Genomic DNA, 15,260 nt, shown 5'->3' on the forward strand with positions numbered 1-15,260 from the left:
TGCTGCTTCTTGCAGCGAGCAGCCCCCCACCGCCTACCGCTGAAGTTCCAGAAGGCCCACTGAGCGCCCCTTCAGAATGTGGCGATGTAGTTGCCGTCTTAGATCCGTTTTTGTATCTGTAGTTGCACGGCGGAGCATGAACGCCTGTGCCTTGCTTAGTTTCTCACTGTCAGCTCTCGGTCATAAAGCTAGCTAGCCAGCCTCTCACAAATTTAGTAAACGCTCAAATGAACGAGGCGGAGCGCTGCGCAAAAAAAAACAAATGGTTATCTTTTTCCGAACGGAGGTAGTACATTCCATAGTACACTAGTAACAACCCATTGCAATAAGATAATAATATCACCCAATCGGATACAACGTATCTCTTCATGGGATTATCTCAGCAACAGTAGGCGATTATATTCACTACAATTACAGCTTAGTAGCGCATCTTTACTGTCAGCAAGGGCTCCTACCTAGCTCTCACGACACCCTGCGAGAAGGTCTTGGCGTCACTTCCATTCAAGCCCCATATTCACCACTTTATGGATACATTCCTCGCATACAAACTTTCATATATTTGTAGTGTCCATAAGATTTGTCGCAGAGCAAAATGTAGTTATCTCTATAGGAGACCCATTACACACTGCTATTGGTACTCTCGCGTGGACACTCATTGTTTTGCCAAAATCTCAAGGACTACGTAGAGTTATTAATACAGTAGAAGATGCAGCTTTATCAGGAGTAGCCAATCACCATTAGGAATAGATTACATATTGTATACTTGTGTCGCGCAGTGAAAAAGTGTTAAGTATCAACAATCCAATCTGGTAGCAATAAATCTGCTAAGAGAACATTATAAATTCTTAACAACAGGGCCCAAATGGATTTCGCAAACGGCTATGCTTAGAACATCGCAGCGGCCACGGCGACCAGAACGGAGCCGGCCGAGACAGCAGCCATGCTGGCACCGCTGCTGCCCGAGGTCGAAGCCGAGGCGGCTGCCGAAGCAGCAGACGAAGAGGACGTCGTGGTTTGCGAAGTGCTGGAGCCGCTCGAGGTCGTCGGGGTGGTAGTCGTGGTAGAGCCAGCCGATCCCGTGGAGCTGGTCGTCACAGTAGCGGAGGTGCTCGAACCATCCGTGGAGCCGACAGTGGCGGTGGTAGACGACGAGCCGGTGGAGGAACCGGTAGAGGTAGCGCCAGCGCAGTGGTTGGACAGCGGGGTGATCAGGTCAGCATACAGAGCGAACGTGCCTAAGGTGCACTCGGAAGGAGCGAGCGTCTCGAGCTGCGACAGCACCGATTGGCACGCAGTGCTGGTGCACATAACATCCATCTCAGCGTCCGTCGGAGTGGCCAGCGAAGTCACAGTGTACCCAGAGTCAGTAGCGCACGTGGTCGTGTCCGACGACGTCAGGAGCGTCTGGAGCGAAGTCACGTCGCACGAGGCAGCATTGGCGACGGCGACCAGTGCAGCAGCAGAGGCTATGGCAGCGAATTTCATGGCGCTGGAGGTGGAGGATACTAAACAGGTCAGAAGTTAAAGCTAGCTGCTTGTTCGGCAGGTAGAATATTCGGAAATGAGCCTCACTTTTCGCCGACACGGCCACAACTGCCCGTTTACCGGTACTGTACAGTACATGTCTAATACTTCGAAGTACAAGTACCGGTACTGTTTATTACAAAAGTGTACAGTGAACTGTACACTGCTGAGTGCTGCCTGCATGATGCAGTGCATCAGCTGTACATGTACATGTAACAGCTGCTGTTGGATTCCAACTTGGACTCCAATTTGAAGCAACTACCGGTACCTGAGCTTGGACAGCTGCTCTTGAGACATCCGGTTCGACTCGAACTTCGAGTCCCTGAGTACAATTTCTGACCTGCAAGTTACCGGTAGCAGCTAGCGGCATACCTTTCCATAGTCACCAGGCTTGAGGACAACATGGCAAAATGTGCCGATCGCCAAACTACATGTACCGAGCAGTGCTCGGCGTCGATTCCATGGCGATTTCAAGAGTTCAATGAACTGCCGCCCTCATTACGCACCTCGCGACACTACATAATATCTAAAGTACTGGCATGGGAATACCGGTACCGGCAACAGTTAGTGACCTGCAAGAGATTGGCAATTTGAACCAATGAGGTCGTGTCATTTTGTGAAGGATTCTACAAGTGCTCCGTAAGACATGCTGTAAGCTTAGTGAGAAACTTATTTTTAGAGAGAAGGAAGAAAAAAAATATACTTACTTGTTGGCTTCCTGGTACCGGTATTGCTTCAACCGTTTTTGCAAAGCGGACTCAACTTAGTACCGGTAAGCGGAGCTTAGAGGGAAACTTGCAGTGGCGACGTGTATCCACGCCCTTCCACGTTCCCGTAAAAGGCTGGTCGGTTGCCGATTTCTGAACGGTTCAGAAATCGGCAACCGACCAGTTCAGTGAACCGGCGCCGTTGACATGACCGTTTACTTTTACATGTATAAAACATGAACGGCGTTTAGCGCAGCAACTGCACTACCGGTATTGGAAATGGTCCACTTTTGTGATGGCCGGAGGAATTATCATAAGTCAGTAATAAGAACTGATATTTGAGTTTGGGAATGGGAAGTCCATAAACTACTGATCAGTACTTTCTGACACTTTACCGGTAGTTGTATTACCTGTAGCATCCAGTCAAACTAATATTAATTGACATCGTACCTGTAATGGATGAAAACAAATACAAAGGCGCGGAACAGCTCCAGCAAAAACTAAGTAAGTTAAACGAATGCGCTCTTTTATTTGATATAGCTCAATAGCGACCGGGTGATACAGTGAGTGCTGAAAGCCGTTGACCGTCCAAGCAGAGTGGAGATTGCTTTCTCACCTGCTTTACCAATGGAAAAGCCCAACGAGCAAACTCATATGCCAAAACAAGGCAACAACTATTGTAAAACATGACATGAAGTAGCATTGAATGGTTAAATCGGTCTTTACAAACTGGGAGGCTCAAAATCCTAGATACAAAACGATCAGTTACTTCAGTAAATATAAAAATAAACTTGAAAGCTCTCTTCAACTATCATTCCAAAGGAGATGAAATCGATTAAGGACATCTACCCAACGGTGAACAGGCTTTGTGATAACGCTATAAGGTTTTTGTCACGGTCTTCGGCTAGAGGAAGGACTCGCTATTCTGGACGACTGCCTACGGCAATTTAGCGAACGGCGTAAGAAGAGTGTCAAGCCCGATCAGCCCCGTTCCCCGTCATCGACTGCCTCGTCCCTCGTCTAAAATGGAACGAAGGAGTTCAGACAGTGGTACGCTGACTCCGTTTACGAACGACAACTGGAGGTACTAGTGATGGTAGGAGGTACTTTGGCAAGGTAGAGAGCTGGTGAGGGAGCTCTCAGTCGTGAATTTCCTTCTTTTACGAGAAGTGCTCAAGAAAACAAATAAGAAACAAGTATATTTTACACATCTAATAACGTCTAAGTTCCTACGTCGGCTTTCACAAGATACACGACCCCGACAAGAGAAGGAGACCGCGACAATTTGGTGGAGAAGCAGGGTATCTTCTAGCCAATTTTCGTAGGAGCGTAATAGAGAAGAAGCGGAGAGAGCCGCTTGGAATACCTTAGTGTCGAAGTACTCGAGCGAAGGTGCAAGGGAGCCGGGACGAGATGAGCTCCCTAAACTGGAACGATCCTATAGGGAACGAAGAGCAGCGCCTCGCACGGATCCTGGCGGATGCTGACGAGGACCAGATCGCTGATGCCCCAGCTGAGGAAGGCGAAGGCGGCGAAGTGGATCCCAGAACGCATGGTGAATCCGGAGAGACGGCTGAGGTCCGAACGGAACGAGCGGCAGAAGGGCTGAGGGAACGAGCGGCCCCGGAGGACGACGAAAGCTTGTTTGGAGCGTCACCACGAGCCGAAGAGAACCGAAGAGTGTTCATGACGATGTTGGGGACACCCCAGGGCAGAGCCAGCTTCCAAGCGTTCCTCGGGACTCTAGCGGATCGACCGACTCCCAGAGAGGAGCAGGCGCGGTTACGAGAGGCAAGAGAGACCGAGACGACAAGTTCTGGAACGCGAAGGGGAGTGTCGTTCTCGCTGGATCCGTCCCGACCGTCGTTAGCGCACATGGACGAGACTGGGCGGGAGGCGCCCTCGGCGACGACCGCTGAGTACCCGCGGGAGGAGGATGTTGGAGGACTGTATGAGAGCGACGTTCCTGCATCTTGGTCGCGCTTTCGAAGTACGACTGACTTGCAAGCTGAACCGTTGTGCAGAGTGGAACGTCACTGGGCGCCAAGTGCGACTTTGCCAGCTCCTACCACGACGGTACGCCGTGGGACGACACCTGCTAGTCCAAACGCGACGCCGACGAACCGAGGAACGACGCCCACGAGTCCGGGAACGATCCCTGCAAGGGACAGAGCGACGCCTACGAGTGAAGGGACGACGACGGTGGACCCGGCTCTTCAAGCCTTTATCGTCAACACCATCGGCCAGGCCATGCAGCAAATGGCTATGTCAAGTGTGTCCGGAGGGGCCAAACCCTCTTCGTCGAAAGGGCAAGGGTCGAGAGAGTGGGAGGCTCCACCTCGACACACGATAAACGAGTTAGATCGACTACTGGAATCCCCGAGGAGTGGAACCCGTAGTCCCGGGAGAGGAGAAACCGTGTATCGATCTAACCCTGAAGTTCGAGCCGGCGGACCCTCGACTCCCATCCCTTTGTATGAGAAGGCTTCCGACCGAGCACAGCGAGTGTACGAAGGAAGTGGAGCGTATGGCTCGCCGAGACAATATTCGTCCTCGAATCCGTTTGGTCCGATGTTACCGCCGGGCTGGAACCCGATTGAGATGCCTCCTACTTACGCGTCCGCGCCTATGACTACGCCTTCAATGCAGGCCGGAACGAGACCGGAGAGGACGCTGAATTGGGAAACGAAGCCGACCGACGAAAGATCGTTCCAAAGTCACGAAGGAGACCCGAGACTCAGTGGAAACGTGGGGTCTGACCGAGATCGATACCCGAGATACGCGACGTCTCACCCAACTGCTCCCATGACTCAATATGCGGAACGTGAGCCGAATGACTATGGCCGAGGGCTCGCTCCGATCGTGGGAATCCCGAACGAATTGAGGAACGCAGTCAAAGTTATCGTTCCGTTTTATTCGGACACGGCCTCAAGCGAACGAGCTGCGGCGTTTTGGCGTTCGTTCGAGAAGTGTACGATGGGCATGGACGATCAGCTGCGCTTGACGGCTTTCGAACAGTGTCTGAAAGGCAAGAAGGGACAAGAATGGTGGTACAACTCGAGGATCCATAACTTTGAGTCCCTTCGTTCCAGATTTCACAACCGGTTCGTTTGTCTGACTCCGGCCCAAACCTGGACCCGCCTTAAGACTGCTGCAAGGAAACGAGGCGAGTCGGCCGAAGAATGGGGTGATCGACTCGAGACAATATGCGACGCGCTGAACTTACCCGAACCCCGCATGAGGTACGAGTTCTTCCTGGAAGGAATAAGGAACAAACAGATGCGAGCAGTGCTGAACGGTAATATGATTGGGTCTATTGAGCAAGCCTGTCGTATTCTGTTGCTCAAGAATCTCCACCTGCCTATCGAAGAAGACGATGAGTTTCCAGAGGAAGGAATGAAACCCCTGCGCTCGAAGAATGTACCCTCGACGGAGTTACAGGTGCTTCAAGAGCTGCAACTGCTAAATCGGAACGTGCAAAAACATTCTGGAACGAGCGATGGGTACATAGGCGCAGTGGCTTCGAACGATCCGAAACCGACTAGTCCTTCCAATGGCGGAGTGAGTGCTGAACTGAGGCCTCCCAACATTCGTATGGGCCCCGATACTCGTACCGCAGAAGGAGAAGTGGTGTGCGGACGCTGCGAGCGAAAAGGGTGTGGTCGAGAGACGTGTCCTCGTGCGAGAGGCCTGTGTAATCGCTGTAATCAATTTGGTCACTACTCCATGGAGTGTAGCTTGCCTAGGAGAACGAGTGGAAATCGATTTGGAGATCGTCGGACTGCGGAGTGTTTCTTCTGTCGACAGACGGGTCATGGCGTGACCAACTGTCCCGAGATCGAGAAACTACGTAGTCTCTCGAGGAATGCCGCAGCAAGTGGAACGACGACTGCTCAAGGTTCGGCTACACCGACCGGAATGTCCCGACAATGAAGGGGGCAAGAGGGAGGGGAAAGAAGTGTCGCTCTTTCCTCTTGCCAGGTTGGCGACACAAAAGGAGATGAAGGTTCACAGCTAAGTGGATTTAGTGGACCTGAGAAGGCTCCCGAGGTTGGTGTGAATACTGGAGTAAACGCTCGGAACGTTCCTGTTGCGAGCGTGACGATTGAAAATGCAGATGTTGTGATTGGAACGAGCAGTCTGAAGGAACGGACTGGTTCGAAGTACGAAGGAGAAGAGGAAGTCTCTACGAGGGGACCGGAAGACGAGAAGGAACGAGAGGAGGGAGCAACGGAAAGCTCCTTAATGGCAAGGAAGTGTGAAAGGGGAACGACGGATCGTTCCGATTGGGCACAGGACGTCGATCAAGGGACAACGGAACGTCCTGAAGATGCGTTAAAGACCCAGAAAGGAGCAGCGGAAAGCTCTTTGGTGACATTGAAGAGTGAAGATGGGACGAAGGATCGTTCCCATAGGACACAGAACGCCGATCAAGGGACAACGGAACGTCCCGAGGATGCGTTGAAGACCCAGGAAGAGTGCAACGGGAAAGCGGAAGCGGACGGGTTGTCCGACAAGTATACACGGGCTGAGCTGGCACTCGAGACAAAGACGGAAGACGTGGTAGGCGTCAGAGCTAACCTGTTTGCGGCCGTGATCGGAGTAGTGGATGCTCCTGAGGAGGGCGTTAAAGTTCCCAGCGCTGAACTGAATACGGAACATACCAAGGCGACGGACTCATCAAACGACTATGATCGTCTGTTTACCGACGAGGAGCTGGACATGCTCGAGCGCGGTGACGATCCGATAGTGAAGAGTGAACCCGAGGAGTACGACAAGGAGCTGGAAGAAACCGTCACTTGCAGAGCTGAGTGAGCAACTGGGAATACCGGAAGAAGTGCTAGAGCGCACAAGGGAAGTCTCTAAGGGAGAGATGAGGGAACCAGAGTACTGGCTAGATTGGTACGAAAGGACACTATAGAATTCTGCAGTGGCCAGGCGTGCTAATCGAAACTTTAAGGACGAAACGGGAACGACGGAGACGGCGTCGCCCGTCGGCGCTATCACCCAAGAAGAAAACGGTGACAGTGCTTCGGAGGACGACTCCGCTGAGAGTGAGTTTATACGGAACGTCTGCGTCGGATTTGACGAGTCCCCTATTGTGATGGACGGAGACGAAGAAGGAGTGCCGTTACCTTTTAGGTGGCGTTCCGAAATTCGTAAGAGGGTGTACGACATGCTCAAACTAAAAAGGGACGAATACGGCAAAAGTGGGAAGGGAGAAACTGACCCGGCGGAAGGAAGCGGAACGAGGGCTGATGTTCCCCCGCTGCGAGACAAGACCAAGGAAAACGTGTTGGACGAGGAGTCTTTTCGAGATCACCTAGTGAAAGTAGGTGGAACGACGACTCCTTCGTTCCTAAATCGAGCGGTGACATGGGCTCGTTCCTATTTCCGGACCGAGGCTTCTACCATCCGTGACAAATTGCGCGACAAACCAAAAGCTCCTAAAATAGACGGACCCGTCCCCGATGTCGTTGCCCTAAATCGGTTGAAGGAGGTGACGTTTGGACTTCCAATCAAAGCGCTGGACCAGGAGAGGCTGAAAATAGCCGATGAACAATCCGACATCTATGCCATCTACGCGCGAAGGGCTCCGCGGCCGCGAAGGTCGCCGGGATTGCGGGCAGTGAGTGAGGACGATGCCTCTCAGGAAGGGGCAGGGGTTGTGCCGGAAGGAAAGCGCGTCATTTGTAGTGTGGGAGGACTGAAGGCTGTGACCGGTGGCTTCATCGACTGTTGCCCAGCTGAGATGTTGGCGGACACGGGAGCTGTGGCGAGTCTCGTGAACAGGCGAGTGCTGAAACGGCTTGGTCGGGCGTCTGAACCCCTCAAGCCCTACACTGGAAGCCTAGACAGCGTTTCGGGACACGAGATACGAGTACGTGGCGTGGTCGAACTCCCAATAACACTTGGAACGATCGATATGACTCTTCCGTTTGTGGTAGTCGACCATTTGTTCGTGGATGCCATATTGGGAACAGACTCGTTGCGCTCGTTCCGAGCAGTGATGGATCTCGAAAACCAAACGATGACACTGAAAGGGACGGGAGATGTGATCCCGTTGGGCATCTCGAGAGTGGAGGAGACTTATGCAGTCACAACGACTTCAGCAGTTCGCTTGAAGCCTGGTCACTTAGCGCTGGTCAAGTCTAAAATTCGTGGAACGATGAGAGATCGCTCCACTGTACTGGTAGAAGGCGTTCCAGGGACCGATGAGAACTTGCGAGTGGCCCGAACTCTGTGCTCCGTGCAGAATGGGATGGCCTTAGTGGAAGTCTGTAACGCGTCCTCCGAAGAAGTTGAAATTCCGTCGGGTGCACACGTGGCAGCTGTAACTCTCGTTTCTCAATCTGCTTTTGGAACGAAGGTCCGAAGTGGAACGACGAATGAAGTAAGCGCGGCGATAAGTGCCGCTGGCAACAACGAAGGAACGGAAGTAGGACCCGTTGACGTTGAAATAGCCACCGCAATGCTGAACGAAGAAGACGACGATTTTGAAGTGGATTTCCAAGATTCGTCGCTGGGAGCGGAACAAAGGAGGCTATTTGCCGAGATGCTAGGTGGTCTGAAGGATTTATTCGTAAAGACGTCCAAGAGACCGGGGCGTACGGACCTTTTGAAGTTCAGCATCGATACGGGAACGAGTGTGCCGATCAAGCAGCCGCCCTATCGAGTCTCGAAGGCTGAAGGGGACGTAATGGAAGCGGAGATCCAAGAATATCTCGCGCTTGGTCTGATCAGACCCTCAAATAGTCCCTGGGCTAGCCCCGTACTGATGATTCGAAAACCCGACGGCGGGATTCGATTCTGTATTGATTATCGGAAGCTCAACGCGGTCACGGTCAAGGACAGCTACCCGATGCCATTGATCGACGACATTTTGGACGTCCTTGGGGACGCCAAGCTATTTTCCACTATGGATATTGCTTCAGGATACTGGAACGTCCCGATGGAACCGAACAGTATGGAGAAGACGGCTTTTACGAGCAAATTTGGCCTTTACGAATGGCTTGTTATGCCCTTTGGGTTATGCAACGCCGTTCCTGCGTTTGAACGACTAATGGAGAGCGTCCTAATCGACCTGAAGTGGAGGACGTGCCTCGTCTATCTGGACGACTGTGTGGTGTTTAGTGACGATTTCCCTACTCACCTAATTCGAGTAAGACAAGTGTTGGAACGATTCCGCTCGGCGGGCTTTAAGCTGAAAATGAAGAAGTGCCACTGGGGACGTGACCAAGTAGCGTTCCTGGGACACATAGTTACGCCTACGGGTATACTACCGAACCCCGAGAAAGCGAAGGCAGTGATGGATATTGAGAGGCCGCACGACCTTCACACCGTTCGTGCTTTCCTAGGACTAACAAGCTACTTCCGACGCTATATACCAGGGTTTGCTGCTATTGCCGCCCCTTTGGAACGACTAAAGCAGAAAGAAGTGGACTTCAAATGGAACGAAGATTGCGAAGTGGCGTTCCGACATCTACAAAGGGCTTTGGTGAATCCTCCTATTCTGATATATCCCAACTTCAGCAAGAGGTTCAAGCTCTATGTGGATTCGTCCCATTTGGCAGTAGGGGCCTGTCTGATGCAGGAAGTCGACAAACGTGACCGAGCGGTTGCATACGCGAGTAAGATGTTGGTAGGATCTCAAAGGAATTGGATCAACAAGACCTGTGGCACCACCGAGATTGAGTGCTGGGGAATCGTCTGGGCGACGCGAAAGTTCAAGTGCTATCTCGACCACGGTGAGTTTGACCTGTTTACGGATCATCAAGCCCTTACGTGGATTTTTAGTGACAACACAAGGACGTCGAATGCGAAGTTGGCACGATGGGCTGCGGAGTTGTCTCAACTGAGGTTTAAAGTGTATCACAAGCCGGGAACGTCCATGGGGCACGCCGACGGCTTGTCGAAGCTGTATCATCGCGCGAGAAAGGGAACGATAGGGGCCATCACGATGAAAGATCTCTTGAATGAAGAAAGGAACGATCTGCCTGACAGGCTAGGAACGATCGTTTCAAATGAGAACGAGGGCTCAAACGTGACCGACGGTTCAGTTCCAGTCGGGGAGCAGAACGAAGAGGCGGCCTCTGCCAACGAGCTCACCCAGGAGGAACAAGAGGAAGAACTACAAGCTGGTGCTCCACTTTCCTTGCCCTCCACGATCGATGTGTTCGGGTTGGACTATGACAAGTTTGTGAAAGAACAAGAGCGAGTTCCCTAAAAAGCAAGAATCTCATTGCAGTTGTATTATCTGAAGGACGGTGCGCTGGCCTTGGATCCTCAACTAAGGGTGACGGTGCTAAAAATGTCACCGCACCACTTGATGAAGAACGAGGTCCTTATGCGTCTCGTGCACTTAGGGGCTCGTGCCGGTCCTGCGCGGACAGTGACGGTACCTGTCGTCCCTTTACCGTTTATCGAGACGGCCCTACATTATTGTCACGCGGACATATTCTCTGCTCATTTGGGAAAGACGAAGACATTGGACAAAGTAAGGCGCCATGCCTACTGGCACGGATGGCGAAAGGACGTGGTTGAGTACGTGAAAGAGTGTGCCATTTGTAGTGGTGGTAAGGGTCGGAGACCCTGGAGAGCTGGTCTAATGCAGAAGATGCCGATCCAGGAGTTGTCGGGACCGTTCTCGTTGCTGGTGGTTGACGCCGTCGGTCCATTGGTGGTCACTCCACGAGGGAACAAGTATATTTTGGTGTTTGTGGATTATTTCACGAGATGGGCTGAAGCTTTCGCGGTGGCGTCGTTGGACACGATCACCTTTGTGGACGCTATGCTCGAAGGAGTCATTTGCCGACACGGCGTTCCGGAACGACTGCTTAGTGACCGAGGAACGAACTTCACGTCCGATTTGGCACGATCATTATACCAGACGCTAGGGATAAAGAAGTTGTTTGGAGCCGCCTACCACCCCCAGGGACTGGTAGAGCGATTCAACGGGACGCTGCTAGAAATGCTTAAGATGTTCGTGAGTGAAACTCAGACCGATTGGGATATCTATTTACCTCGAGTCCTATTGGCTTATCGGACTGCCTATCATGAAGGTCTTGGAGATACTCCCTTTTTCAGTTTGTACGGTCGTGACCCAATATTGCCGATCGACTTAGCCTTCCTCAACACCGGAAAGGACTGGAAAAGCAACGAGATTGCCTCGTACCGAAGGAAGTTGTATCTGTCGCTACGTGACTCAAGGCGCCTGGTGGAACGACAGCTATTAAAGGCCCAAGATCGTCACGAGCAGCGATTGGGTAAGCAAGTCAAGGTCACGTACGAAGTAGGCGATCCCGTCTGGGTCTATCAGTTCTTCAGGGCGAAAGTTGGCGAAAACAAGACGAAGAAGTTGGCTTTTTCTTGGCACGGCCCGTACCGTATTGTCGGCCAAGTCGGGGAGAATGCTTACAAGATCGCAATCCCTAAACACCCCAACCGGGTCGTTGCTGTGAACGTGAATCGGTTGAAACGCTTCCGTGGTCGCTGGAGTCGACCGTACGCGGACGAAGTGCCTGGAAGAATAGCCGAGAATGTGGCCAGTAAGAGTGATAACGGCGAGAATGTGGCAACTGGGAACGAGACGAGTAGTAACGCGACCATCGAGGATGAAGCCGGGAACGGATTGCTATTGGAGCCGGGACCACTACAAGAAGAAGATCTACCTCAGTCGAGTTTTGTGGAACGAGTGTCGATCGGAGGGGAGGAGACAGCTTTCACCGGCGTCTCGTCGCCCATTGTGGACGTCGTTGCTAAGAGAGTGGATAAGGGTGAGCTGCAGTACCTAGTGCTGACGGCTACATACGAGACCTTTTGGTTACCTCGAGCGGCGCTGTTCCCCGAGTTCGGAACTATGATAAGCGTCTTTGAGGAAGCAGACCGCAAGAAGAAGGGTCTCCCGGCGATACGTCGGAGCGTCAGGTTGGTCGAAGCCAACGCTGATGTGGACGACGCGGAAGTGTTGTTCTAACTGGTCCCCTGACCGGTTGGAACGAGTGAAGCTGGACCGCTTCACTCTTGTTGGTGTTTGAGAACGAGTGAGTCTCGAAACACGGAACTGTATTCTGCATTTACATATTGGAACGCTACGAAAAGGGACACTGGGAAAGTGACATGGGGTATCGACGGAGCTAAAGACCCTTCGACGGGATGGTTATGCCCGGGAGTGACAAAGTTGGAACGAAGAAAAGTTGTCACGAGAAACAAGGTCGACTAGCTGGACATCGGAGAACGGTAAAGACTTGAAACGCGGAGACTAAACGGATATATTTGAGACGAAGAAACAAGAAACGGAGCGAGAGAGTGGAACGAATCCGAACGAGAGGCTACTTCTTGGTAGTCTTTCCCTTGTCGGCTGAACCCTTCTTGGGTACGACCTTCTCACCGTCTTCCCCGTCGGCGGCCTCAGCCTTATCCTCCTCGTCATCGTCTTCGTCGTCTTCCTCTGGTTTGTACTCGTCTTCGTCGTCGTCTTCGTCGTCGTTCCCAACTTCTTCATCGTCGTCCTCGCCGTCATCAGCGTCGTCATCGGCACTAGGGGAGTCAGCTGTAGTAGCGGTCACGGTCGTGGAAGTTGGAACGACCGCTTTGGCCTCCTCTTTGTCGTCCTCTTCGAGATCGTACCAGTCGGCACGTCGGCGTTCCGTCTTGGTCGGTCCCTTAACTTCGGGGAGCTGGTACGAGCCACTCTCCAACTCGGTCGCGACAGTCAGCTGGGTTTGCTTCAACAGAGCGTTGTCCATAAGGGTTTTCCAGGGCTCGTCACTAGTGGACCCCACCCAGGTGTCACGTGGCGTCGCGGAGGACTGGAGATCGAGCCGGATGCGTGCCAACGCCACCATGGAGAGTCGATTGGCCGGCTTGGCCGTAGGGACTAAGGCCTCGGTCGTCTCTAACAGGGCGCGGATACTCGGGTACCCGTACGCGTCGATCTGCACGGGCTCTAGAGCGTTGTCGATGGTAGCCTGATATCGATCCGGATCCTCGTCTTCGAGAGAAGTCAACGTGTCCGCGAGAGGTCCGTCGTAGTGCAGGCACTTCTTGTTGTCACGACCAGGCTGACCTCCCATCCAGAACATTAACGGGCACTTGTCAAGGAGCGTGAGGAATCCATAGAAGCCCCAAGTTTCGATGCACAAACTCATGAAGGCCACTCGAGCCTGTACGGCGCGCATCTTGGCCTTACGACGATTATTCTGCGCCGTCTCCGACGCCAAGGGCGCGTACAAGGCCCATTCCCAGAACGCACGGCGGTGACTCATCCAGAAGCGCCAGTGACCCCGGTAGATCGCGCGGAAACGAAGCGGGTTGTACCACTGCGGTCGCCCAGGCCAAGGATAAGCGAGACACCAAGGCTTCTTTCCGGCCGCTTCCGCCTTTGCCAAGATGAAGTAGACTGCCGCCTTTACAGAGTCAGGGGCGTCGAGGCTCAAGTCGACCAGCGCCTTGTACTCGGCAGAAGGAACGAGCGAAGACGTCGGCTTGTCAGGCTTGTCACTGCTCCGCAGCTTCTTAGACGACTTGATTGGGGGTGGCCCGTTGCGAGTCTTCCGCTTGCCTCGAACAGGCTTCTTTGCCGACGAAGTGGAGGAGGAGGTAGAAGATTTAGCAGGCGTGGACGACTCGGGCAAGACTCCTGGCGCTGACGGCATCGCTACTACAGGACCGCGCAATGCGATGGAGGGTCGACCTTCCAGGAGATCGTCAACCAATCGCTCCATGTGCTCCAGACCAGTGGAGAGGCCGTTGCCGCCCAGATGCGCCTTCAACGCGCCCCAGAACTCCCGCTTGATGGTCTTAGCGTCGTCCCCTGGCATTCCATGCTCGTCGTGCTCTAGTGCCGCGTCGAAGAATCGCTTGAATCGCTGGCGCTCCGCGACAGTAAGGCGCTTGGACATGCTGGCAGCTGAGAAGTTGTAGCTGGGAGGTGTGCTACGTGGAGATTGTTGGAAACTGAAAGATACGTCGCATTTGATCGGATGATGGCTGACGGGCGTTGGAAATAGGACGCTCGCGACTGTGTGCAAAAATGGAACGAGATGAAAGGAAACGACTTGGGTGACACTGACGCCACTGAGGAAGGGGTGTCAACGGACGACGCCAGGATGACCTTTCCTAACTGGCGCGGCGCCAGTCTGAAATGATGAAAGTGCTGAGGAGCTGGGTCGATGGAATCGAAGCAGTGGCTCCTGTCGCGACGTTCCCTGAAATCGAAACTGGAGCTATGATGGTCTGTGCCATAGCTGGGATAGTAGTGTGGGTGGTCACGACGCCTTTACGCAATGTGGGATGGGCTTTCAGCGCGAGCCTGGTGGACTGTGGTTCCACCATCTGTTTCTTTTGGTATACCTGTAGTGACCGATTTGTCACTACCGTCCGGGGTGCCAACGCTCAAGAGCTGCTCCCCCGAGAATATGCGTGCACTTTGGTCACGCTGATGTTCCTCGTTCCCATGGCGGTGTTACGAAAGTATGAACCCCGCTTCGGCATTTTTGGACTGTTGTGTCTCAGATGGTGTGAGGCTTGGCACCACTCGATCTGTCTCTTCGTTACCGATGTGATGCAACTGGTGTGGACGTCGTGCTGTCGTTACACGAAGGCGATAGCTGAGGCTACAGTAGCCTCGATCGATCGAGTGGGCGAGTACCTGATGGGCGTGTGTCTGGTGGGGCAACTGTTGTTATCCCTTGTGTTCTACCTGCCGAGAGTATTCTACGAAGGCGTGGAAGGTGCCCTATATGGTTGGATGGGTGTTGCCTTGGTTACTCTCATGGTGGACATGATACTGAAATTCTCGGTCGCGAGTCTCATTGGGAACGTGTTCGTCCTGGTACTGGGTTGTTATAGCCACGCTACGAAGTACTACTGGGCGTCGAGGGTGAAGACTGTCGACGGTTCTGGAATTGAGGCCGCACAGAAGGGTTGGGCTAAGCTTGAAAGTCGGAAGGAGCTACGAGAAAAGAGAGAGAGAGCTAGCCTCGACCATTTGCGTGCAGGTCCTAATGATACGACCCCTGTGGCGCT

The 15,260-nt window shown here is 53.0% G+C and overlaps 1 protein-coding gene across 1 annotated transcript; it reads right to left on the reverse strand.

Moving 5' to 3' along the window:
* Nucleotides 1–885: 885 nt before the first annotated feature.
* On the reverse strand, nt 886–2,650 carry PITG_12599 (elicitin-like protein; the record flags this gene model as incomplete). Its single annotated transcript, XM_002899328.1, has 4 exons — nt 886–1,505; nt 2,031–2,050; nt 2,232–2,257; nt 2,642–2,650. 4 exons carry the CDS (start codon nt 2,648–2,650, stop codon nt 886–888), a joined length of 675 nt encoding a protein of 224 aa, XP_002899374.1.
* Nucleotides 2,651–15,260: the final 12,610 nt, after the last annotated feature.

The sequence above is a fragment of the Phytophthora infestans genome, genomic scaffold (genome assembly GCF_000142945.1).
Source record: "Phytophthora infestans T30-4 supercont1.31 genomic scaffold, whole genome shotgun sequence".
NCBI lineage: Eukaryota > Oomycota > Peronosporomycetes > Peronosporales > Peronosporaceae > Phytophthora > Phytophthora infestans.